At 37.4% G+C, this 26,945-nt stretch overlaps 1 protein-coding gene across 3 annotated transcripts in view; it reads right to left on the reverse strand.

Moving 5' to 3' along the window:
• Positions 1 to 26,945, reverse strand: part of FOXJ3 (forkhead box J3) — a 164,298-nt gene that overhangs the window by 69,306 nt on the left and 68,047 nt on the right. For all 3 annotated transcript variants that reach the window (XM_044237976.1, XM_044237974.1, XM_044237975.1), the window contains one exon: positions 20,292 to 20,366. In XM_044237976.1, coding sequence (XP_044093911.1) covers positions 20,292 to 20,366 — 75 coding nt within the window. The remainder of the gene's footprint in view (positions 1 to 20,291; positions 20,367 to 26,945) is intronic.

Raw genomic sequence — 26,945 nt, forward strand, 5'->3', positions numbered from 1 at the left:
CTTCATGACTTCGGATTAGTCAATGACTTCTTAGATATGACACCAAAAGCACAAGCAACCAAAGAAAACCTGGTAAATTTATCAAAATCTAAAACCTATTTTATCAACAGACCTTCTCAAGAAAGTGAAAACACAGCCTGCACAATGGAAGAAAATCCACAAAACATGAGATACAGGACTTGTATCTAAAATACATAAAGAACATATAAAGCTCACTATTAAAAAGACAACCTCGGGCGCCTGGGTGGCTCAGTGGGTTAAGCTGCTGTCTTCAGCTCGGGTCGTGATTTCAGGGTCCTGGGATCGAGTCCCGCATCAGGCTCTCTGCTCAGCATGGAGCCTGCTTCTCTCTCTCTCTCTGCCTGCCTCTCTGTCTACCTGTGATCTCTGTCTGTTAAATAAACAAATAAAATCTTTAAAAAAAAAATAAATAAGGGTCCTCTAAGCAAAGAGAGAGCCTACAAGTGGTAGATCAGAAAGGAACAGAGACAATATACAGTAACAGTCACCTTACAGGCAATACAATGGCACTAAAATCATATCTCTCAATAGTTACCCTGAATGTTAATGGGCTAAATGCCCCAATCAAAAGACACAGGGTATCAGAATGGATAAAAAAACAAAACCCATCTATATGTTGCCTCCAAGAAACTCATTTTAAACCCGAAGATACCTCCAGACTTAAAGTGAGGGGGTGGAAAAGAATTTACCATGCTAATGGACATCAGAAGAAAGCAGGAGTGGCAATCCTTATATCAGATCAATTAGATTTTAAGCCAAAGACTATAATAAGAGATGAGGAAGGACACTATATCATACTCAAAGGGTCTGTCCAACAAGAAGATCTAACAATTTTAAATATCTATGCCCCCAACGTGGGCGCAGCAAACTATATAAACCAATTAATAACAAAATCAAAGAAACACATCAACAATAATACAATAATAGTAGGGGACTTTAACACTCCCCTCACTGAAATGGACAGATCATCCAAGCAAAAGATCAACAGGGAAATAAAGGCCTTAAATGATACACTGGATGAGATGGACATCACAGATATATTCAGAACATTTCATCCCAAAGCAACAGAATACACATTCTTCTCTAGTGCACATGGAACATTCTCCAGAATAGATCACATCCTCGGTCCTAAATCAGGTCTCAACCGGTATCAAAAGATTGGGATCATTCCCTGCATATTTTCAGACCACACTGCTCTGAAGCTAGAACTCAACCACAAGAGGAAGTTTGGAAAAAACACAAATACATGGAGACTAAACAGCATCCTTCTAAAGAATGAATGGGTCAACCAGGAAATTAAAGAAGAATTGAAAAAAATCATGGAAACAAATGATAATGAAAATACAACGGTTCAAAATCTGTGGGACACAACAAAGGCAGTCCTGAGAGGAAAATATATAGCGGTACAAGCTTTTCTCAAGAAACAAGAAAGGTCTCAGGTACACAACCTAACCCTACACCTAAAGGAGCTGGAGAAAGAACAAGAAAGAAACCCTAAGCCCAGCAGGAGAAGAGAAATCATAAAGATCAGAGCAGAAATCAATGAAATAGAAACCAAAAAAACAATAGAACATATCAACCAAACTAGGAGCTGGTTCTTTGAAAGAATTAATAAAATTGATAAACCCTTGGCCAGACTTATCAAAAAGAAAAGAGAAAGGACCCAAATAAATAAAATCATGAATGAAAGAGGAGAAATCACAACTAACACCAAAGAAATACAAACTATTATAAGAACATACTATGAGCAACTCTACGCCAACAAATTTGACAATCTGGAAGAAATGGATGCATTCCTAGAAACATATAAACTACCAAAATTGAACCAGGAAGAAATAGAAAGCCTGAACAGACCCATAACCAGTAAGGAGATTGAAACAGTCATTAAAAATCTCCAAACAAACAAAAGCCCAGGGCCAGATGGCTTCCCGGGGGAATTCTACCAAACATTTAAAGAAGAACTAATTCCTATTCTCCTGAAACTGTTCCAAAAAATAGAAATAGAAGGAAAACTCCCAAACTCATTTTATGAGGCCAGCATCACCTTGATCCCAAAACCAGACAAGGATCCCATCAAAAAAGAGAGCTATAGACCAATATCCTTGATGAACACAGATGCAAAAATTCTCACCAAAATACTAGCCAATAGGATTCAACAGTACATTAAAAGGATTATTCACCACGACCAAGTGGGATTTATCCCAGGGCTGCAAGGTTAGTTCAACATCCGCAAATCAGTCAATGTGATACAACACATCAATAAAAGAAAGAACAAGAACCATATGATACTCTCAATAGATGCTGAAAAAGCATTTGACAAAGTACAGCATCCCTTCCTGATCAAAAACCCTTCAAAGTGTAGGGATAGAGGGCACATACCTCAATATCATCAAAGCCATCTATGAAAAACCCACTGCAAATATCATTCTCAATGGAGAAAAACTGAAAGCTTTTCCACTAAGGTCAGGAACACGGCAGGGATGTCCATTATCACCATTGCTATTCAACATAGTAGTAGAAGTCCTAGCCTCAGCAATCAGACAACAAAAGGAAATTAAAGGCATCCAAATCGGCAAAGAAGAAGTCAAATTATCACTCTTCGCAGATGATATGATACTCTATGTGGAAAACCCAAAAGACTCCACTCCAAAACTGCTAGAACTTATACAGGAATTCAGTAAAGTGTCAGGATATAAGATCAATGCACAGAAATCAGTTGCATTTCTCTACACCAACAACAAGACAGAAGAAAGAGAAATTAAGGAGTCAATCCCATTTACAATTGCACCCCAAACCATAAGATACCTAGGAATAAACCTAACCAAAGAGGCACAGAATCTATACTCAGAAAACTATAAAGTACTCATGAAAGAAATTGAGGAAGACACAAAGAAATGGAAAAATGTTCCATGCTCCTGGATTGGAAGAATAAATATTGTGAAAATGTCTATGCTACCTAAAGCAATCTACACATTTAATGCAATTCCTATCAAAGTACCATCCATCTTTTTCAAAGAAATGGAACAAATAATTTTAAAATTTATATGGAACCAGAAAAGACCTCGAATAACCAAAGGGATATTGAAAAACAAAGCCAAAGTTGGTGGCATCACAATTCCGGACTTCAAGCTTTATTACAAAGCTGTCATCATCAAGACAGCATGGTACTGGCACAAAAACAGACACATAGACCAATGGAACAGAATAGAGAGCCCAGAAATAGACCTTCAACTCTATGGTCAACTAATCTTCGACAAAGCAGGAAAGAATGTCCAATGGAAAAAAGACAGCCTCTTCAATAAATGGTGTTGGGAAAATTGGACAGCCACGTGCAGAAAAATGAAATTGGACCATTTCCTTACACCACACACAAAAATAGATTCAAAATGGATTAAGGACCTCAATGTGAGAAAGGAATCCATCAAAATCCTTGAGGAGAACACAGGCAGCAACCTCTTCGACCTCAGCCGCAGCAACATTTTCCTAGGAACATCGCCAAAGGCAAGGGAAGCAAGGGCAAAAATGAACTTTTGGGATTTCATCAAAATCAAAAGCTTTTGCACAGCAAAGGAAAGAGTTAACAAAACCAAAAGACAGCTGACAGAATGGGAGAAGATATTTGCAAACGACATATCAGATAAAGGACTAGTGTCCAAAATCTATAAAGAACTTAACAAACTCAACACCCAAAGAACAAATAATCCAATCAAGAAATGGGCAGAGGACATGAACAGACGTTTCTGCAAAGAAGACATCCAGATGGCCAACAGACACATGAAAAAGTGCTCCATATCACTCGGCATCAGGGAAATACAAATCAAAACCACAATGAGATATCACCTCACACCAGTCAGAATGGCTAAAATCAACAAGTCAGGAAATGACAGATGCTGGCGAGGATGCGGAGAAAGGGGAACCCTCCTATACTGTTGGTGGGAATGCAAGCTGGTGCAACCACTCTGGAAAACAGCATGGAGGTTCCTCAAAATGTTGAAAATAGAACTGCCCTATGACCCAGCAATTGCACTACTGGGAATTTACCCTAAAGATACAAACGTAGTGATCCAAAGGGGCACGTGCACCCGAATGTTTATAGCAGCAATGTCCACAATAGCCAAACTATGGAAAGAACCTAGATGTCCATCAACAGATGAATGGATCAAGAAGATGTGGTATATATACACAATGGAATACTATGCAGCCATCAAAAGAAACGAAATCTTGCCATTTGCGACAACATGGATGGAACTAGAGCGTATCATGCTTAGCGAAATAAGTCAAGCGGAGAAAGACAACTATCATATGATCTCCCTGATATGAGGGAGTGGTGATGCAACATGGGGGCTTAAGTGGGTAGGAGAAGAATCCATGAAACAAGATGGGATAGGGAGGGAGACAAACCATAAGTGACTCTTAATCTCACGAAACAAACTGTGGGTTGCTGGGGGGAGGGGGGTTGGGAGAAGGGGGGTAGGCTTATGGACATTGGGGAGGGTATGTGCTTTTGGGTAAATTGGAAGGGGAGATGAACCATGAGAGACTATGGACTCTGAAAAACAATCTGAGGGGTTTGAAGTGGCGGGGGGGGTGGGAGGTTGGGGTACCAGGTAGTGGGTATTATAAGAGGGCACAGCTTGCATGGAGCACTGGGTGTGGTAAAAAAAATAATGAATACTGTTTTTCTGAAAATAAATAAATTGGAAAAAAATACAAAAAAATTAATAATAATAAATAAATAAATAAAAATAAATAAAAAATAAAAAGACAACCTCATTAAAAAATGGCCAAAGAATCTGAACAGACATTCCTCCCAAAGAGATCTATAAATAGCCAATACACACATGAAAAAATGATCATCATCATTTCCCATTAGAGCAATGCAAATTAAACTCAGAATGAGATACCACTTCACACCCACTGGGATGGTTATAATAAAAAAAAAATTAAAAAGGGTTTGCAAGGGTGTTTAAAAAAAAAAATGGAAGTCTCAGAATTTTAAGAATGTAAAATAGTGTAGCTCCTATGGAAAAGTATGGCAGTTACTCAAAAGACTATACATATGACCCAGCAATTGCACTCCTATAAAAATGAAAACATTATGTTCATACAAAAGCTTGCAAAAATGATCACAACAGAATTTTTATAGTAGCCAAAATGGAAACAACCCAAATGTCCATCAACTGATGAACAGATAAAAAATATAAAATTCCAAAAAATGGAGTCATCATTCAGTCACAAAAAAGGGATGAAATACTGCTACATGCTACAACATAGAAAATCTTACACTAAATTAAAGAAGTCAGACACAAAAGGCCACAAATTATATGACTCCATTTATATAAAATGTCCAAAATGGGCAAATCCATAGAAATGGAGAGTGAAGGGGGAATGACTACTAATGAGGCCAAGGTTTCTTCTGAGGTAATAAAATAAAAATGTTCTGGAATTATAGTGTTAATGGTCCCACAACTCTGCAAACATACTAAAAACCACTGAATCATATGCGTTTAAATGGTAAATTTTATGGTATGTGAATTTAAAAAAATATATTTTCTTAATTAAGAAAAAACAGGGGTCAAAGAGCTCTAATCTAATACAGTAGCATGCCCAGCACAGCCAAAAGACACTTTACGAAACAAAGTCAGGGTTATTGCCCAGAAAGAACTCAAATCTTGATTTGTAACTCTTACATGGCTTTCCTTTGGACCATGTCAGTCTTTGATAAAAGTTCTAAACAGTCATTATGTCACAGAAAGTCAAACAGTTCACCTAAAGAATAAGAACTCCAGGTTCTCTTGAATTCCAAGTATAAGTGAATTAATGTTAAGTGAAATAAATGGTTTTGACCCTGCCTTACTGATCAAAAGAGTAAAAAAGAAGCAAAGTGACAATTTTTTTTTTTTAAGATTTTATTTTCTTATTTGTCAGAGCGCACATGTGCGCACAAGCAGGGAGAGCAGCAGGCAGAAAGAGAAACAGGCTACCCACGGAGCAAGAAGCCCCATGCAGAACTCGATTCCAGAATCCCAGGATCATGACCTAAGCCAAAAACAGACGCTTAAGTGGCCGAGCCATCCAGGCATCCCAAAGTGACAATTCCTAAACATCTAAAACCCAGCCTTAATTGAGAATGGCAAAAGAATTAGTGTCTAATTAGAAAATTTTCCTTAAGAAGAACACAACAGCAGGGCACCTGGGTGGCTCAGTCAACTAAGCATCCAACTTGATTTCGGCTCAGGTCATAATTTCAGTGTGGTGAGACTGAGCCCTCTTTCCATGCTCCACACTCAGCAGGGAACCTACTTGAGATTCTTTGCCTTTGCCCCTCCTCCTGCTTGCATACACTCTCAATCTCTCTCTCTCTAAAAATAAGTAAATCTTTAAAAAAAAAAAAAATGGAATACAACAGCTATTTCTTAACCAAGAAAAGACAAATATTTTTGCGATAAACATTTAAGCATCTACTATGTACAGTTACTATGCTAGCTGCTATGAAAGCATGAAGATATTAGACCCAATCTTTTTTTCTTCTTAAAAGTTTTATTTAAACAATCTTCATACCCAATGCGGAGCTCGAACTCATGACCCCAAAATCAAGAGTCACATGCTCCTCCAACTGAGCCAATCGGTGGCCCTCAAAGACCCAATCCTGTTCAACAAAAAAAACTCGCAAGAGATTTAGAACAGATCATAACATGGATGGCTACATCATTCAAGAACAGTAACAGTGATATGCTCAAAGAGCTATGGTAATAAAAAGAGAGATAAAAATAGGGGAAAAGAAAAAGTAAAGGAGGGAGAAAAAGGACTATACCTTCTTTCAGAGTAATGCTGATATTTGGGCTGGCCACCAAAGGATGAATAAGATATAAGACTATTTTAAATACAATGAAGATCTTCAAAAATAAGAAGATATAAAACTGCATCATAAATGCAAGAAAAATAATGCAGTACAGCTTGAATAAATAGTTTAGGGCATGAAGATAAGGGCTAGAAATGAAAATATGGCAAGGTTTGTGGTTTTGTTTATCATACCTAAAGGCAGCACTGTAGAAGATAGAGCAAAGGGAAACACAGAGGAAGGAGACCAGTTAGAGATGACACAGTAATCCAAGCTGTCTAAATAAAGAAGAATAAATTTATTTCTTAAACATTTTATCTCTTTGGGGCATTAAGGTGATTCAGTGGGTGCCTTCGGCTCAGGTCATGATCTCAGGGTCCTGGGATTGAGCCCCGAATCTCTGCTTAGCAGGGAGCCTGCTTCCCCCTCTCTCTCTGCCTGCCTCTCTGCCTACTTGTGATCTCTCTCTGTCAAATAAATAAATCTTAAAAAAAAATCTATTTCTTCTAATAATGGTTTTAAATATAAAAACCCAGGATCTCAAAACATTAATGGTGATAGAAGGAATCAGATGAAAGAATAAATTAAGCTTGGGATGCCTGGATGGCTCAGTCAGTTATGCATTTGCCTTCGGCTCAGGTTATGATCCTGGGGTCCAGGGATCAAGTTCCGTGGGGGGTGGGGCGGGGGGAGTCCCTGCTCAGTAGGGAGCCTGCTTCTCCCTCTCACTCTCCCTGCCCCCACTCATGCTCTCTTACTCTCTCAAATAAATAGATGAATAAAATCTTAAAAAAAAAAAATTAGGTTCATGGGTTTCCTAAACCCTACACAGATCAGGATGGTACTAAAACACAAAAACAAAAACCAAACTAACAAAACAAACAAACAAACAAACAAAAACAGTGAAGCAGAGACTCCTGGGCATATCTCATGTCCAGGAACTGGCTGAGACCAACAAAAATGTCCTAATGTTCCAGCATCAGAACACTTGGTTGAACTCCTTTCACCAATTACCTCTTAATATACACAAAAAAGACCAATGGAAATTCTACAAATAAAAAAATCCAATAACTGAAAAAAAAAGTTCGCCAAACATGATTAAAACAGATAGGACACAGTGAAAGAGAAATCTTGGAGACAGATCAGTAAAAATTACCAAATATGAGGAATAAAAAGGAAAAAAAAGTGAACAATGTGGAACAATGTCAGTCTATGCTTTAATGGGATGCTAAGAAGAGAGAAAATGGAACCCTAATTTTTTTAAAAGAACTAATGACCAAAATATCCCAAATTATGAATGAAAACCCCTCTCTACAGATCCTAGATGATTAGCAAATACCAAGCAGAATGAATGCAAAGAAAACTACACTGAGGCACAAACTCTCTCAAATTAAAAATAAAGAGAAAAATCTTGGAAACCACAAAAGAGGGAGAGAGGGAGCAAGGGGGCACATTACAGTAGTCCTCCTTATCCACATGATATATATTCTAAGACCCCACAGTGGATCCCTGAAACTGTGGATAGTACCAAACCCTATACACAGTATGTTTTTTCCTATACACACATACCTATGATAAAGTTTAATTTAAAAATTAGGAATAAGAGATTAACAACAAACTCATAATAAAATAGAACAATTATAACACTACAAAGTTACGTGAACGTGGTCTCTCTTGAAATATCTTATTGTACTCACCCTTCTTCTATGATGAGTGAAATGATAAAAGGCTTCTGAGATCATAAAATGCCTATGTGATGAAATGAAGTGAGGTGGATGATGTAAGCATTATGACAACAGCATTAGGTTACTACTGACCTTCTGACAGTATGTCAGAAGGAAGATCATCGGCTTTGGGATCACAGCTAACCACAGGTAACTGAAACTGTTGAAAGCAAATCCACAGATAAGACAGTTCCATTCTAAGAACAGGGGAATAAACTCTAAGAATAAGGGAATAAGAAACAGATGACTTCTCACCAGAAATAATGGAGGCTAAAGACAAAAGAACATCTTCGAAGTTCTGAAAGGTGGGGGAAAACCATGCAAATTCAAGATTCTACATCCAGAAAAAGTTTTCAAAGATGAAATTTAAAAAGTACTTTCAGGTAAATAAAACCCCAACAAAATGTTGTTTTCTGCAGACCTGCACTATAAGAAATGCCAAAGCAAACATTCTTTAGGAGCTAAAGGGGAAAGATACCAGTTTGAAACTTAAATTTAAAGAAAAGAACATTGGAAAAGGTAAATCAGTAGGGAAAGCATCTTCAACATAATTTCCTTAAAACACAACTGTCTAAAGCAAAGAAACCAATCCTAAAGTGAGATCTGTGATACAAATAGAAGTATATGTAAGATAGGACCACAGCACAAAAAAAGGGATGGGTAGATAAACAGAACTGTACTATTTTAAGATTATTACATTCGTGAAATGGATGGGAAAAGGTAAACACAGTAAGTGGTAGGAAGTGTGACATATCAAGTGAAAGGTGGTACATTACCTCTAAATAAACTTTGATAAGGTAATATTACATATTAAGCTCCAGCATGACAACTAAAAAATAAAAGGGGCACAGCTAAGAAGTCAATAGAGGAAATAAAAGTACTTGAAACTATCTGACTAACCCTAAAGTTTGCAGAAATGAAGCAACAAAGGAACAAAAGAAAAACAAGTTGTAACCATATGAATAATCATATTAAATATGGACTAAGCAACCCAATTAGAAAGCACAGATTGTTAGAGTGAATTTAAATACAGCCATTGGCTCTATGCTGTTTATAAGAGACATACTTTAAATATAAAAGCATGTATAAAACTGCGCCTGGGTGGCTCAGTGGGTTAAGCCGCTGCCTTCGGCTCAGGTCATGATCTCAGGGTCCTGGGATCGAGTCCCGCATCGGGCTCTCTGCTCAGCAGGGAGCCTGCTTCCTCCTCTCTCTCTCTCTGCCTGCTTCTCTGCCTACTTGTAATCTCTCTCTGTCAAATAAATAAAAGCATGTATAAAACTAACATCAAAATACTAGAAGATATATACTATGAAGCTACTTAAAGCTGTAACGGCTACATTAGAAGAAAAAGAAGCTTCAAAACAAAGAATATTTTAAGAAGAACATTTCATAAAGATAAAAGAATAAAAGAACAAGTCAATAGGGAGGTTGTGTGTGCACATATATTAACTTGAAATTACTTTATATTTTACATTTAGGTCACACAGACCTCTCTGAAATCTGAAACTATAAAGTCTGTTGCACCTCACTGGCAAAGTCAGAAGACTACGCAACTCCTGATCTTGGGGTCCTTAGTTCAAGTCCCACAATGGGCATAGAGACTACTTAAAAAAATTAATAAATAAAAATAAGTAAAACGTTAAGATCTATGGAAGAAAGAAAACGGTGGAGAAAACCATCATGACCTTGGCTGATTTCCTGGACAGGACACAAAAGTTCCTAATCATAAGACTTCATCAAAATCCAAAATGTCTACTCATTTTAAGACGCTATTATATCAAAACCACAATGATGTACCACCTCACACCATAAGAATGGCTAAAATTAACAATTCAAGAAACAGATGTCTCCGCAAGGATGCAGAGGAATGGTAACCCTCTTACACTGTTGGTGGGACTGCAAACTGGTGCAGCCACTCTGGAAGACAGAATGGCAGAATGGAAGTTCCTCAAAAAGGTAAAAACAGAACTACCCAATGACTCGGCAACTGCACTACTAGGTATTTATTCAAAGGATACAAACACAGTGATTCGAAGGGGCACGTGTAACCCAATGTTTAAGCAACGATATCCACAAGAGCCAAAATATGGTTAAGAGCCCAGATATCCATCAACAGATGAATGGATAAAGAAAAGTAGGGTATGTGTGTGGGTGTGGGTGTAGGTACGTGTGCATGCGCACACACACCCACACACACCCACACACACAGTGGAATATTACTCAGCCATCAAAAAGAATAAAAGCTCAACATCTGCAACAATGTGGATGGAACTAGAGGGTATTATGCTAAGCGAAATAGAGAAAGACAAATAACATATGATTTCACTCATATAAGGAATTTAAGAAACAAAACAGACGAACACAGGGGAAGGGAAGGAAAAATAAGTTAATAACAGAGAGGCAAACCATAGGAGACACTGAAACCTAGAAAGTAGAGGGTTGCTGGCAGGGAGGTAGGTGGGGGAAAGGGCTAACTGGGGGATGGACATTAAGAAGGGCACATGATATAAGGAACACTGGGTGTTATATGAAACTGATGAATCACAAAACTCTACGTCTGAAAAAAAAATATTGAGTACCTATTAATACATTCAGCAATAAAGATATAAAAATGTGAAAAAAAGACACTCTTATTTTAAAAAGGCAAACCTCAGTCTGAAAAAAAACTTAAAAATAGAAACCTATGGGGAGCCTGGGTGGCTCAGTCAATTAAGTCAATCAAGTCAACTTGTGATTATGGCTCAGGCCATAATGTAAAAAGGGTCGTTGAGATCGAGCCCTATGTCGGGTTCTATGCTGAGTGTGGAGCCTGCTTAAGATTCTCTCCCTTGGGGTGCCTGGGTGGCTCAGTGGGTTAAGCCTCTGCCTTCAGCTCAGGTCATTTTCTTAGGGTCCTGGGATCGAGCCCCACATCGGGCTCTCTACTCATCAGAGAGCCTGCTCCGCCCCCACCTTCTTGTGCTATTTCTCTCTCTGTCAAATAAATAAATTAAAAAAAAAAAAAAAAAAAAAGATTCTCTCCCTCTCTCCCAACCACACTCACACCTGCTCTCTATCTCAGAGGAGGAAAAAAAAACCCTGTTGCGCTCATAAAACAAAAAAACAAACCCCTTACAACTCAATAATGACAACCAAATTTTTAAAAAGAAAAAAGGGGCAAAAAAGACTTTGTAAGAACCTCCAGAAGAGAATATATACAAATGACTAGTAAACACATGGAAAGATGCTCACCATGGAAAATTCTAGATAAAAACATAAGGAGATACCAATCTATACCCACTAAAATGACTTAATCAAAGATAGGAGATATCAACTGTTGACCAAGATGTGGAGCTACTGGAATTCTCATGCACTGCTATCGGAAATTTAAAATACACAACTACTTTGGAAAGAGATTCGGCAGTTTCTTATAAAGTTAATCTTCCACTTACCCTTTGACAGTGCAAATGCTGTGTTATTCTAGAAAAATGAAGGCGTATGTCCATAGAAAACTTGCATGAGAATTCCTTAGTAGCTTGTTTCTAATAGTCCCCATATTAAAACAACCCAAATGTCTATCAACAGATTAATGAATAAATGGAATACTACTTAGCAATAAGAAGAAGCAAACCACTGACATGTACCAAGCATCACAAAGATCATGCTGAAAGAAGTCAGATATAAACAGAGGGTACAGCTGAACCAAGAATATGCTTGGGGGCAGTGACACCCCCTCACCCTGGTTAAAAATCTACACTTAATCTTTTGACTCCCCCAAACCTTAATTACTACTAGCCTACTATAGACCAGAAGCCTTACTGATAGCATAAAAATTAATACATACTTTGTGTTATATGTACTACACACTTTATTCTTTATTATTATTAACATATAATGTATTATTAGCCCCAGGGGTACAGGTCTGTGAATCATCTGGCTTACACATTTCACATCACTCACCACAGCACATACCTTCCCCAATGTCCATCACCCAGCCACCCTACCCTTACGCTCCCACCCCCCAGCAGTTTGTTTCATGAGATTAAGAGTCCCTTACGGTTTGTCTCCCTCCTGATCCCACCTTATTTCATTTTTTCCTTTCCCACCCCCAACAACCCTGCCCTGCCTCTCAAATTCTTCATATCAGAGAGATCATATAATAATTGTCTTTCTCTGATTGACTTATTTCATTCAGCATAATACCCTCTAGTTCCATCCATGTTGTTGCAAATGGCAAGATTTCATTTATTTTGATGGCTGCATTGTAGTCCACTGTATATATACACCACATCTTCTTTATCCATTCATCTGCTGATGGACATCTAGATTCTTTCCATAGTTTGGCTATTGCATATACACTGTATTCTTACAACAGAGTATGCTAGAGGAAAAAATAAGTAGATCTATGCAGCTGAAACCGTATTTTTAAGGGTCAACTGTATATTTAATGATTTCACTTATGTGAAGTTCCATTATGTGAGTTTTACGCAAACTAAGCTACTATGGACACTCTATTATGCACTTAAAAATCACAATCTAAAACTGGAACTTGTTGTAAAGATTGAGATAATACATGTAAAATAACTCCCTAATATGTAAAGCAGTATACAAATGTAGACATTATTAATTCATATCAACAATTCTGGTACAGCATGTTAATGTCCTCCCAGGGGAGAAGACTGCAATGTCCTAGGGTGCACAATCCCAAAGATCACAAATTAGAATTTTAAGCTTTGAACACATCTTCCAAAAATGAATTAACTGCCAACTTCAAGATATCCTAAAACATAGGGTCCCTGGCTGGCTCTGTTGGAAAAGTGTGCAACTCTTTTGATCTCGGTGCTGGGAGTTTAAGCCCCATGTTGGGTGTAGAGATTACTAAAAAATAATAATAAACTTAAAATGTACATATATCCATCCTAAAATAAAGATTAACTCCGGGGGGGGGGGTGACATTAGAAATAAAGATACACCAAAGACCAGCAATGGACTTCACCTTTATTTTCCTCATTACACAACAGTTATCACTTGAAGTACAATTATCCTATTTATCTATTTATGATTGAAATTTTATGTCAAATAAGAAGTACCCTGCTCTATCCAAACACTAATTTGAGCTTTCTTTAATAGCCTTCAAATTTAAAACAGCCTAATAAAAATGCCATGATCTGGGGAATCTTGCTGGCTCAGTTGGGAAGCAAGAGATTTTTGATCTCAGGTTGTAAGTTTGAGCCCCCGACTCTATATACAGACTAATTTAAAAAAAAAAAAAAAGCCATTCGGGTGCCTGAATGTCTCAGTGGGTTGATCGTCTGCCTTTGGTTCTGGTCATGACCCCGAGGTCCTGGTATCATGCCCCACATGGAGCTCCCTGCTCAGCTGGGAGCCTGCTTCTCCCTCTCCTTCTGCATTATCCCCAACTCATGCTCTCTATCTCAAATGAATAAGTAATTTAAAACAAAAACAAAAACAAAAACACTATCTGACTAAACATAAACCCAAGAAGTAACTATTTATTTCACATTCTGGGGTAAAGTAGTCCCTATCATAAATTACTAACCATTCCAAATGGCTTAATCTGTGTATTTTATGTTTTTGGTTTTAACTAACCCTATTGCCAAATACACACGTTCATTGGTAAAGTGAATCATCATTGACTATCCCCTGTTCATCCTTAACTCTCAGTGCACATCAACAGGAGCCTCAGACACAATACTGAATCCCTTCTGTCCCTGACTTCTTTGGCTTCATATCATGACTCAATGTTTTATTTCTCTCCCGGTTTAGATGTGCCAATCCAATTTAAAAAGGGTAGTTTTGTTTTTCTGTTTTTTTTGTTTTTTTTAACCTTCCAACATCTTAGAATGCTGTTAACTGCCCACAGCTCAATGATAAGAGCATTTGCATGTACTATTTAGAGTGAACATATGTCCCAATTTGACTCTTAGTTTATACCTATTGCCTAAGCATAATTAGGAAAGTTAAATAGTCACTCTACTAATACCATAAAAATAGTCAGGAACAGTCAAATACACTCAAAGGCAGACAGCTTGGCTGGGTAGCTGGCTCAACGAAATGTTTGGACAAAACTATCCCAATGCCAACTCAGGTCCTTGGGACATTCTTCTTGAACAAATACAGGCTTTTATTACTTATATTTAAACATTTTGATTATCAAATTAAGCTAAGTGTTACTCAGGAAAGACTGTTAAGGAATCTACTCTTAATCACTGGATTAAAAGTCATACATAATTAGCACATTGATTGTAGTACGCAAGTCCTTAAATGTTAAGTTTACTTAAAAGCAGTACATTCTATTTAGTGATTAACACTTGGCCGTATCTTGTTTTTAAATCATCAGTGCCTTAGCTTAGCCTTTTGGAAATTATTTTTTTTTAAGTTGGAGAAAAATAAGGCTTTACTTTATCAGGACTGATTTCCAAGAGAGCAGAATGCTCACCTATATTTAACATAACCCACAAAGCAATTCCTGATTCTATCTCAATTTTGTTCTCATTAGTCTCCCAGCTCAACTTGATATGACCTGTTCTCAGCCTTCAAGTGGGGCTCTTACCTACCATGAGTTAATACCGCAAAGGTTATTAATTTTCTCTCTCCTTAGAGTGCTTCAGAAGTGGCGAACTCTAAAACATCCCTCGGAACCCAACCAGTGTTTCTTCAAACAAGTAAATAAGATGTCCTTATTTTTGCCTAACCAAACTCTTGCTCTTGTCTTTAAATCTCATTTCCTATTTGGTTTTACACAAAAAAAAAGAGGTCAAATTCTTCACAAGAATCATGCATCTAGGGGTAACTGGGTGGCTCAGTTGTTAGGCCTCTGCCTTTGGCTCGGGTCATGATCCCAGGGTCCTGGGATCCGGTCCCACATCGGGCTCCCTGCTTAGGGGGGAGCCTGCTTCTCTCTCTCTGTACTGCTCCCCCTACCTGTGCTCATTCTCTCTGTGTCAAGTAAACAAATAAAATCTTAAAAAAAAAAAAAAAAAAAAAAGAATCATGCATCTACTTTAAGACTACTACTAAAATTACACTCTTAAAATTCTTAAAATTTCCTTAAAATTCTTAAAATTCCTTCTTCAGGGTACATACTGTGATTTCTGCAACACTGTTAATCACTTAATGTTATATTTTATGTACTTTCAAACCTCTCCAGCTTTTCTACATCTTCTAACAAATAAAGTGACCAAAACAGGATATCAATGAATAAAAAATAATTTATAAATAAAATATAACACAATACTAACATGGCCAAAAGAGAAAACTCTAAAAATAGAGATCAGTCAACTATGCTACAGTCCCTATACTATGACAGAGGACAAGAAAAGAAAAAAAATAGTCTCATGTATTCCAAAAGTTAATTCTCTAGGGGTAGGATTTTTTGTTTCCTTACAAACCACTCTGATTTTCACAGCCACCAAGCCTTTACCACCTACCCATCCCCAGGCAAGAAAAAGCATTCCTCACCCTCTGCCCCAAAAAGCTCTTCTTACTATGAATTCACTGAAGTTATCTCTCCCAGAACAGGCAGGTGGCTCTCGTGGGGTTTTCTTAGCTACCACCTCAGTTCTATTAGAACCTACTGCTGCTAATTATACAACTGTTGAAATAACTTCCTATAATGTTTTCTTTCCTTTAAAATCAAAGATTCCTTTTTCTAAGCTCAAGAAGAGGGAAAAGAGTTGAGAAAACATGAAGAAAGTAAAGAAAGAGAACTCTATTTTTTTAAGTGAATTTAGCTGACAGGATTTGTTTTTCCGTAATATGAAAATATACATTCCTTTAAGATAACTAAGAGGCATGTGTGAATAAAAGGTGGGATAAGAAATTTTTAAGAAACTTTAACAAGGGGCGCCTGGGTGGCTCAGTGGGTTAAGCCGCTGCCTTCGGCTCAGGTCATGATCTGAGGGTCCTGGGATCCAGTCCCGCATCGGGCTCTCTGCTCAGCAGGGAGCCTGCTTCCCTCTCTCTCTCTCTGCCTGCCTCTCCATCTACTTGTGATTTCTCTCTGTCAAATAAACACATAAAATCTTAAAAAACAAAAACAAAAAAAACCTTTAAAAAAAAAAAGAAACTTTAACAACAACAATTAGATCACAAAACAGATATACAGAAAATAAAGCTAATAAGAGAAAAAATAAAAGACAGTAATAAAAAAAAAATGGAGATAGAGCATAAGATGCAGAAACAGAGCTGTAATCAAGGAAAAGAAAATAGAAATCTGCCCCAAAACATGAAGCCGAGTTATAGATCCAAAATGTAATTTCATTTTGTGTTTCTTTTTAAAGAAAGTAGTAACGTGGCTATTTGAAATTAGTTTCAGAAACATAAGAAGACTGATTTCAACCCATTAATGTACATCGGAGAGATTAAAATACTAAGGGATTTTATGACAAAGACTTCTAGAAAATTAAGGATTGAGTCAGGAATAAATAGTCATATAAATACATCTGTAATTCAACAATACTCTTCTAAGTTTAGGCTGGCCTTCATACCTCTCTGGTGATACAGTCAACAGGAAGCTATACAAACAAAAATACAGGGAAGAAAATATTGGATGTGCTACTTCTACCTCTATCTCCTGGACCCACGTGAGTCATGGCAGCAGCTAGTAAAATCCTAAGGGGTTAAAAGTCCACCCCATACCCAAGACCAAAAACTACTCCCACCCCACCTTGGCTCAATGGTTTTCTCCCACTGTGGTGAGGGTGGTTTTGGAAAAGCTCCTCAAATGCCAGGAAACACTGTAATACAAAAAGAAAAAACAATTCATAAGTACCAAAACTTAACTAACATTTTGGCCTCCCTCTCAAGGAAGATTGGTATAGTGGAAAAAGCGTTAGTCTAGAAACCAAGGAACCAAGAAATCAAGTGTATTCTGCTTGTTCAGCATTCATTCTAAGATGTTTGCTATATTCCAGATTACTTGGTAGCAGAGGACATCACACACTCCCTTTCTGCTAAGGGTTAGTAAACTAGTAAAACCTAAGCCAGAAGCTGATGATGGTCATCTCTGCCATTAAGTAGGCTGAAAAAAGAAGCCATCAGAGAAGCTAGCAGAACTAAGGGACTTTAGTAGACTAAAGAGAGACATTCCTGGTCACATAATTTAAGAATCAGGCTCCAGTTTTTCCTGTAGGTATTCTCTCCCTTAAGTTGGTCTGTAATGGGTTTCTGTGACTGCAACTAAGTCTGGCCAATACACTTGGGTTCTAATTCCACACTGAACCTGGACAAGTCATTCCTCATTTACTGGCTTTAGTTTTCTTTTTTTATCAAGTGGATCTGAGGGTTTTTCAACGTGTTTTTTAGGCAATGGGGTTTTTTAAATAAAAATCGTATTTTGGTATCAAAAATTAAAATGGCTTTATTCATATAAATGTTATTTCATTAAGATTCGATTTACATTTAATTCTGACCAAGATAAATAAGAACAATGGATACTTAAACCTAACCCTGGGATTGAAAATAAAAATGTCTCTATTAGCATAATGTACTTTAAACGTATGGTATTTACTATTATGACCAAAATTAATGATAACAATGATGTGCTTTGATTAAAACAAAATTTTAAAACAGGAGACTAATGGTAAAAGTTGAGATCTGTTATTAACCTCAGGATTCTATTTATTTCTGTATTTTGTTTTGGTTGCACATTAGTTAAGACAATCCTGATTCAAAAAGGATAGCTGCAAAGAGTAGCATATGTTTTCCACATATGCCTTATCCCATGATACTATTTAATTAAAGGTAGGGAAAAGTTTTGGGTTCTGCACTAAAGAAAACCTGACAGCTCAAGTTTTTAAAAATAGATCTCAATTGGTTAAGACTTAGTACATAACAGTAAAACATTCAGGTATGTTGGTTTATTTTCTTAATGATTTAAAACTCATGTAAAAGTTTAAAAAATTAAACCAACTGTTTATAGTATTCAATTAGTGCTCTCAAAGAACTCTAATAATCTTTTAATCCACTGAACAACATTTTCAGTGAAGTTCATATATACTCACTGCCTATCAGAAATTGTACTGAAGCAAATATAAAAAGTTCTATTTCTTTTTGTTTTTTTAAATAAGCCTGCTTTAAAGAAAAGAAACACAACCTTGGAGAATTATGAACTTAGACAAACAAACTGGGTGAAATAAGAAGACTATAATAATAATCTATTCAATCTTACTGAGACCAACTTGATGGGGCACATCACAGAAGGTAGTATAAAATATCCATTATTTAAGAGTGCCTTCTTTACAACAGAAATGAGTAACTCTCCATCTCTAATCTCAAGAAGTTATCCATGTAGCAGAGGATACAATTCATTCATTCATGCAACAAGAGTGTCTCTTCAGTGACACCAGCCACTGTGCAAGCAACTAGAACTAAAAAGTGAACAATATATATATATATAATGATCCCACCCTCTTAAGTTTAGACTTTAACCTAAGTACAGTAGATAATAAAGATTTTAAACAAGGAGAATGTGCAATTAGGTTAACATTTTTGAAAGACAGCACTGGCTACTACATGAAAGTTACTATAAATTGGAGGTAGTAACCCAAGGATAAACAGGTTAGGAGCCACTGCAATGATGACAAAGTAAGAGGAAATCAAAAGAGGGAACAACAAACTCAGCTAAAGTATGTGGAAACAAAAAAGCTTCAGAGAAGTAATGTAGCTCAACCTTAAAAGACCCAAAGAGTAGGCCAGACAAGTAGAGAAAGGGAGTTTGTGCAGTAAGAGAAAATCATATGAAAGGCATACTTGGGAAACTTCAAGCAGATCCTCACAGTGGGTCTTGAATGTGAATCATAGCTAGAAAGGTAGATCAAGGAAAAGCAAAAAAGAGTATTTGATAATACATGGAGACATTTCCAAGACACTGGGGAGTACTTTTAAGCAGGGTAATGACATAACCAGGTTTACTTTTTATAAAGATTCTTCCAGGGATGGTGAGCTTAAAAGGACTCTTCTGGCTGGTTAAAAGTCTAACCAGCCAAACAACAACACAGTTGTCAACAGATACACTATCTCAAAGTCCTAATCTAATAATTCATCATGACAATCAAATTATGGTCCAAAAAATCACTCTGAGCTTTAGAAACCAAGTAACTAGGACCGAGTACAGGCCACACTACAACTGATATGGCTATTAAAACAAAAAAGAAGGGAAGTCTCTGTAGATAAAATACTAAAAGTGTAACGGTGGCAGCAGATAAATGGTGAAAAGAGAAAACATAACTACTAAGAAAATAGGGAAATAATAGGGAATTTTATTTCAGGGGAAGAATGACTTGCACTTGTGTCAAGATCTACCAAATTACCTATATGCAATAACTAATAAATTGTGGTTCCTGACACGCAGTTCAAAAACCAAATTTAACTGAATACACAGTACTTAAGAAAATAACCAAATATATACTAGATCAAAAGCAGCAAACTATTAAAAAGGACAAGCTCTATACTAGCTAACTTCCCAAAGCTTAAAAAGAAAGCTCTCTGCCTGATTGGTCCTTGAATATTACCAATTAAAATGGGGATAAGATGGGGTGAGGTGAAGGAGGATCAGGAAGGTTCCTGAACAATGAACTAGACAAGTTCTGAGTGCTCTCATCCCAATTTTCTTTATATATAACAGAAATTACTCAGATACAAACATGACAACAGATAAAATGAAGAATCCAATTATTTTATCTTAAGATAATGAATCCTACCTTTCCAGGGTCATCCTTTGATCGAGGCACTTTAAGGAAACACTTGTTCAGTGACAGATTATGTCGTATGGAATTCTGAAATTAAAGAAAAAGAGCCACAAGGTCATTGGAATCCAAAAAACAAAACTCACCTTTAAAAACAGAATCAGAAGCCTAAATACGTCTATGCGCTAGAATACAATTCCAAGGAATAAGCTTTTTAAATGAACTTCAAATTTAAACCTTTCTGATTTTCAAATTATGAATACTGCAGAGAAAAGAAGCTATTGGGAAAGACAGCTTCTAGTAGACTTTACAAACTCCAAGTAATGAAATATATATCCTATTTTAAATGTTAATTAAGATTAACGAAGATTGGGGGCGCCTGGGTGGCTCAGTGGGTTAAGCCGCTGCCTTCGGCTCAGGTCATGATCTCAGGGTCCTGGGATCAAGTCCCGTATCGGGCTCCCTGCTTGGCGGGGAGCCTGCTTCCTCCTCTCTCTCTGCCTGCCTCTATGCCTACTTGTGATCTCTGTCTGTCAAATAAATAAATACATTTAAAAAAAAAAAAAAAAAGATTAACGAAGATTGAATCATAGGGAGAGGTCTATGACTGATTTAAATATACACCAAATATAAAATTGTATACACATTATGACTTTGTGGTATGTACTTTTTTATTAATTCATTAAATGAATTTATATCAATAAATGAATTTATTAATTCATTAAAGTAGGCTCTACGCCCAAGGTAGGGCTTAAACCACGACCCTGAGATTGAGAGCTGCATGCTCTACCAACTAAGCCAACCAGGTGCCCCCCATTCATTCATTCCCAGAATAAAACAGAATGCAAAATGCTAACAGTTCTTTTTCTGAATTATAGGTGATAACTCTTCTTTCCTGCAATGTTTAAATGATCTACCAGGCACATGTATTATCTTTTTCTAATGAGATAAAAGAATGTTTAAACAAAAAAAATTTCACTGCTCCATTACAAGAATACATAGAAGCCAATTAGGTTCTTTCTTCAATCCATAAGAAAACACATGAACAGACACTGGCTACAGAGTACTTGCAAGAACATCTAGGTTTATCAATGTAGCAATAAAGAAAAACCATCCTAGGGGCGCCTGGGTGGCTCACTTGGTTAAAGCCTCTGCCTTCAGCTCAGGTCATGATCCCAGGGTCCTGGGATCGAGCCCCACATCGGGCTCTCTGCTCGGCGGGGAGCCTGCTTCCTCCTCTCTCTCTCTGCCTGCTTCTCTGCCTACTTGTGATCTCTGTCTGTCAAATAAATAAATAAAATCTTTAAAAAAAAAAAAAAGAAAGAAAGAAAAGAAAAACCATCCTAAATTGTAAGAAAACTGCACTTGGAGGGACACCTGGGTGGCTCAGTCGTTAAGTGTCTGCCTTCCGCTAAGGTCATGATTCCAGAGTCCTGGGATAGAAGCCACGTTGGGCTCCCTGCTCAGCGATAAGCCTGCTTCTCCCTCTCTCACTTTCCCCTGGTTGTGTTCCCTTTCTTGCTGTGTCTCCTTCTGTCAAATAACAAAACCTTCAAAGAAAAGAAAAGAAAAAAAAAAAAAGAAAAGAGAAATGTACTTGGAAACCAGAAGAATCTGTAAAACAGGAAACCCTTTCAAGAGTAAGTAGGACTGTGCCACAATTTTTTATAGAAAATACCCAAAAGCCCTTTCTTTTTAATGAAATGCTCTAAAATCCATTCCATAATTTTTATGCCAAAATGGCCAGGTATTCAGTGGAAAAGGGCTCCAACAGCATTTAGCCACCACTCAGAATTTTAGTAGAGCATTTTGGGCATATCTTATCTTTTAACATAAAATTCAGAACTCTAACAATGCCTCTATGAAAGCTTCCCTCTCAAGAGGAATACTGGGATTACAAAAGTTTTTAAAAAGGACCACAGAGAGTGCCTGGGTGGCTCAGTGGGTTAAGCCTCTGCCTTCAGCTCAGGTCATGATCCCAGAGTCCTGACATTGAGCCCCACTTCGCAGGGAGCCAGCTTCCCCTTCTCTCTCTGCCTGCCTCTCTGCCTACTTGTAATCTCTCTGTCAAATAAATAAGTAAAATCTTTTTTAAAAAAAATGACAACAGAATATAAAGTCAAGCCTATCTTATTACCAAACATCAATTATAAACTTATGAATGGGAGTTCTACCTCTGCCTAGGATATAAACAGCTATAGAGACTAATGATCCCTCCCAAACAATGAGAAAACAATGGGTAAGCCAAAACAAAACAAAACAAAAAAAATTTTTTTTTTGAGCCACATCAGAGAGTTGAAGCTGCAAGGCAGCCTAACAAATTAAATTCCTAAGAATGACAAGCCCATTCAAGGACAAAGCAGACCAACTGTTTCACCTTTTTGGCAGAGTATGGAAGAAAGAAGTGGCCATCATCCAAGCATCCAAGAAACTAGCTAAAATTTTTAAGGTCAAGCATGGGTTGATGTGTCAGTTTAGAATAGCAAGGTCCCCAAATATAAGGAAGGAAAGTTCCCACTCACTCTTCAAGCTCTTCCCCCTGAGCCTTTACTATATACTCACAAAAAAGAATGGGGATGGGAAAGGAAAACAAAGAGAGTCTCCTTTGTAGCATAAGCAGAAAGGAGATAATAGATAGCTATAGCGGTAAACAAAAGCAACTATAGATACAGGCTAGAATGGCTGAAGGAGAGAAACACTGAAAAAGCCCAACCCTAAGTACAAGGGCCTGAGTAAGACTGAGGCTCACACAGGAAAACAAAGGGATACCTGGCTGGCTCAGTGGCGAGAGCCTGTGACTCTTTGTCTTAAGAGTCATATAGTTTGAGCCCCATGCTCGCCACAGATATTACTTAAAAATAAAAATAAAATGAAGGAAGAAAGAAAACAGAGAAAACCAACAGCCTAGCAGTGAGTAACAAGCTAACAGCCAGTTAGTAACAGTTAGTAACAGCCTACTGAGAGAGGAAGGGCAGGAACATGAAGAGAGCCCCATCTGTAGCAAGGTAAGGAGAGACAGCTAAAATCTAAAGAGGAAAAAAAAAAAAAAAAAACTGAGAAAATTCTACAGTCCCCAAACACCTCATTTCCAAGAACAGGTAATAGGAGCCTACGACTGAAGGAATGTAAACTCTGTGGTATACTTAAGGAAAAGATACCAACAACAAAATCCAAATCCAACTTAATTATTGACAAGTTGATTGTCAATAATTGGCAAACAAATGGCCTAGGGAAAAAAGATGCTTATCCATCTACATGCATAAATATGATTTATCTTGGGGTGCCTGGCTGGCTTGGTTGGTTAAGCACTGACTCTTTCATCTCATAATCTCAGTGTTGTGAGATCCACGCTGGTCATGGAACCTGCCTAAAATCCTCTTTCTCCCTTTTCCCTCTATCTTCCCTGCCCAGCCCCAACACCCAACCACACTCAGTAGCCATTTATCACAATCTCTAACATTCTTCTACACATATATCTGACACTCAGACAAAAACTGCAAGACATATTAGAAATGCCACCCAAAAAAAAAAAATCCACCGTCAAGAGATAAAATTATCAATACCCAAATGAAAGGTGTTAGAACTATCAGACCAGAACTTTAAATTAATTATGGCTAATATGTTCAAGGACCAAGTAGAAAAAGCGGAAACTTGCAGAGAGAGATGGGGAACTTCAACAGTAAAGTGGAAACTGTAAGAGTCAAATGTAAATGATAGAATTTAAAAACGTGATCAAAGATAAAGAACTCCCTAAATGGGTTCATCAGTAGACGACACAAGCAGGAAAAGCCTCAGATATTCTGAGGACAGATCAACAGAAATTATCCAAACTGACACACATGCATGCACAAATACTTTAAAAACAAACACACAAACCATAAGTGACTCTTAATCTCACGAAACAAACTGTGGGTTGCTGGGGGGAGGGGGGTTGGGAGAAGGGGGGTAGGCTTATGGACATTGGGGAGGGTATGTGCTTTTGGGTAAATTGGAAGGGGAGATGAACCATGAGAGACTATGGACTCTGAAAAACAATCTGAGGGGTTTGAAGTGGCGGGGGGGGGGGTGGGAGGTTGGGGGTACCAGGTGGTGGGTATTATAGAGGGCACAGCTTGCATGGAGCACTGGGTGTGGTAAAAAAATAATGAATACTGTTTTTCTGAAAATAAATAAATTGGAAAAAAAAAAAAACCACACACACAGTATCACTCAAGAACCGTGGAGCAATATATGTAATGGGAGTCCCACAAGGAGAAGAGAAAAAGCATGGAGAAGAAAAATGTGAAGAAGGAACAGCAAAAAATCTTATGAAAATAACGCAAGGCATCAAATCACAGATGCAAAAATTTCAGAGAACACAAAACAGAAGAAATTAAAAATTCACACACTATATTCACTATAGGTCAAAATGGTGAAAATCAAAATGAAGAGAATATCATGAAGGCAGCAAGAGGAAAAAAGTTATGTACAGTGGAATAAAGATATAAATTATAGCAGACATCTCAAAAACTGCAAGTTAGAAGACAAAAGAATGACATCTCCAAAATACTAAAAGAAAAAAAAGTATTCTATATGCAGTGAAAAAAAATCTCTCAAAAATGAAGGCAAAATAAAGACTTCCAGGAAAGCAAAGGCTAAAAGAATGTATTCCTTGTAGTGCCAGCTGGCTTAATATTATTCGGAAGTTCTTCAGGCAAAAGTATAACAAACAGAAACTTGGATCTACAAAAAGAAATAGAGTTCCAGAAATCATAAAAATGATGGTAAATTCTGGGGCACCTGGGTGGCTCCGTGGATTAAAGCCTCTGCCTTTGGCTCAGGTCATGATCCCAGGGTCCTGGGATCAAGCCCTGCATCCCAGGGCTTGATCCTGTACCCTGCACCCCTGCATCTACTGAGCAGAGAGCCTGCTTCCCTTCCTCTCTGCCAACCTCTCTGCCTACTTGTGATCTCTGTCAAGTAAATAAATAAAATCTGGTTTTTTTAAAAAGGTAAATTTAAAAAATATTTTTTATTTATAACAACTTTAAAATATAGTAGTCTAAAGAAAATATATCAATTATGTGGTTTATAACATATAAAGGAAAACTGACAACAACAGCACAAAGGATGGGTCAAAAGAACTAGAAATTTAAGATATGTAAAGTTCTTTCACTATACATAAAATGGTTTATTTGAAGGCATACTGTGATAAGATAAAGATACATGTGGTAAACCCTCCATGCAGTCACTAAAATTTAGAAAGCGGTATAACTAAGAAAATAACAGCACAGATAGAATGGAATCATAATAGCCCAAATCTAAAAAAAACACAAGGGAAAAAAGAACTAATAAACTGGAGTTCATCTACCCACCTTAAAAGTTAAAGATGGGGAGGGATCGAGATGGTCCCTTTTTTTTCTAAATGGCCTCAGGGGAAGAACTCATCTCTCCTTGGGGCTTCCTCCTCTACAAAAAGCTTTAATGTTGTAAATCATAAAGATTATGCCCTAAGCCCCTTTTTCATTTACACATTTGCTGCCTATGTAATCTCATTTACAGCCATAGCTTCAATGACACTCTGTGACAATCTCTCTAGATCCCAAACTACACCTGTCTCCTGAGTTTCTAACATATATTTTCAACAATCTACTAGACATCTCCAGAAACATCTTAACCCCAATTACGTTTAAAGTTAAGCTCAATCTTTATCCCCAGTGTGATCTTCCAGTTTTCTCTTCTCAGGCTAAAGACAATTACTCATGTTAACAGCTCCAATCAGAAAGCTTTAAGACATCCTTAATTCTTCTCTCTTCTTTACCATCTAAAATAAATCTGTTACACCAGATCCCAAGTCTACCTTTGATCTACTTTATTCCATCTCTTCTGTCACTATTTCAGTACAGGACACCATTCTCACCAAAAAATAGTACAATAGCTTCTTAACTGGTGTCACCCTCCACCTTGCTATCTTTGTCCCTCCTCCACCATGCTCCACCCTGAAAGGCAGTGATCTCTTCACAAGGTAAATTCTTTATTACCCCTTCACTTAAAATTTTTCAATGACGTCCTATTTTACTTAGGATAAAATCCAAAATTCTTAACAAAGCCTCCAAAGACCCTTCATGATCTGACCCAACCTCCTTTGCTGTCTATACTCAACCCCTCCAATTTTCTTTCTCACCTCTAGGCCTTCCCTGTGTTGCTCCCTCTGCAAATATAATTGCCCCCCCGCCACGTTACTCCATCCCTTTCACGGAATTGAGTCTACTCAACTTTCAATTCATTCTTGGCTTAAACATCAGTCTTTGAGGGAAGTCCTTTCTGGTTTCTCCATAGAGTAGGTCTCATTGTAATAAACTTCCTTATCGCCCTGGATTTCTTATTACACTTGTAATTATTTGTTTAACGGTGTTCTTCCCATATACTTCATCTTATACCAAAATTTCAGTAGGCTCCGTGAGGTGGAGGACCCTATCAACTCAGAATCTAGAATAGAATGCTTTTCATACTGTAATCATTATTCTGTTGAAAAAAAAAAAAAAAAACCAAAAGCAGATTTAGAAAATTAAATATTTAATTTAATATTTAATTTAATTTAATTTAAACCCAGAGAAAGAGGTGCCTGAGTGGCACAGTAGGTTAAGCATCCAACTCTTGGTTTCAGCTTAGGTCATCATCTCAAGGTCC

The sequence above is a fragment of the Neovison vison genome, chromosome 2 (genome assembly GCF_020171115.1).
Source record: "Neovison vison isolate M4711 chromosome 2, ASM_NN_V1, whole genome shotgun sequence".
Taxonomy (NCBI): domain Eukaryota; kingdom Metazoa; phylum Chordata; class Mammalia; order Carnivora; family Mustelidae; genus Neogale; species Neogale vison.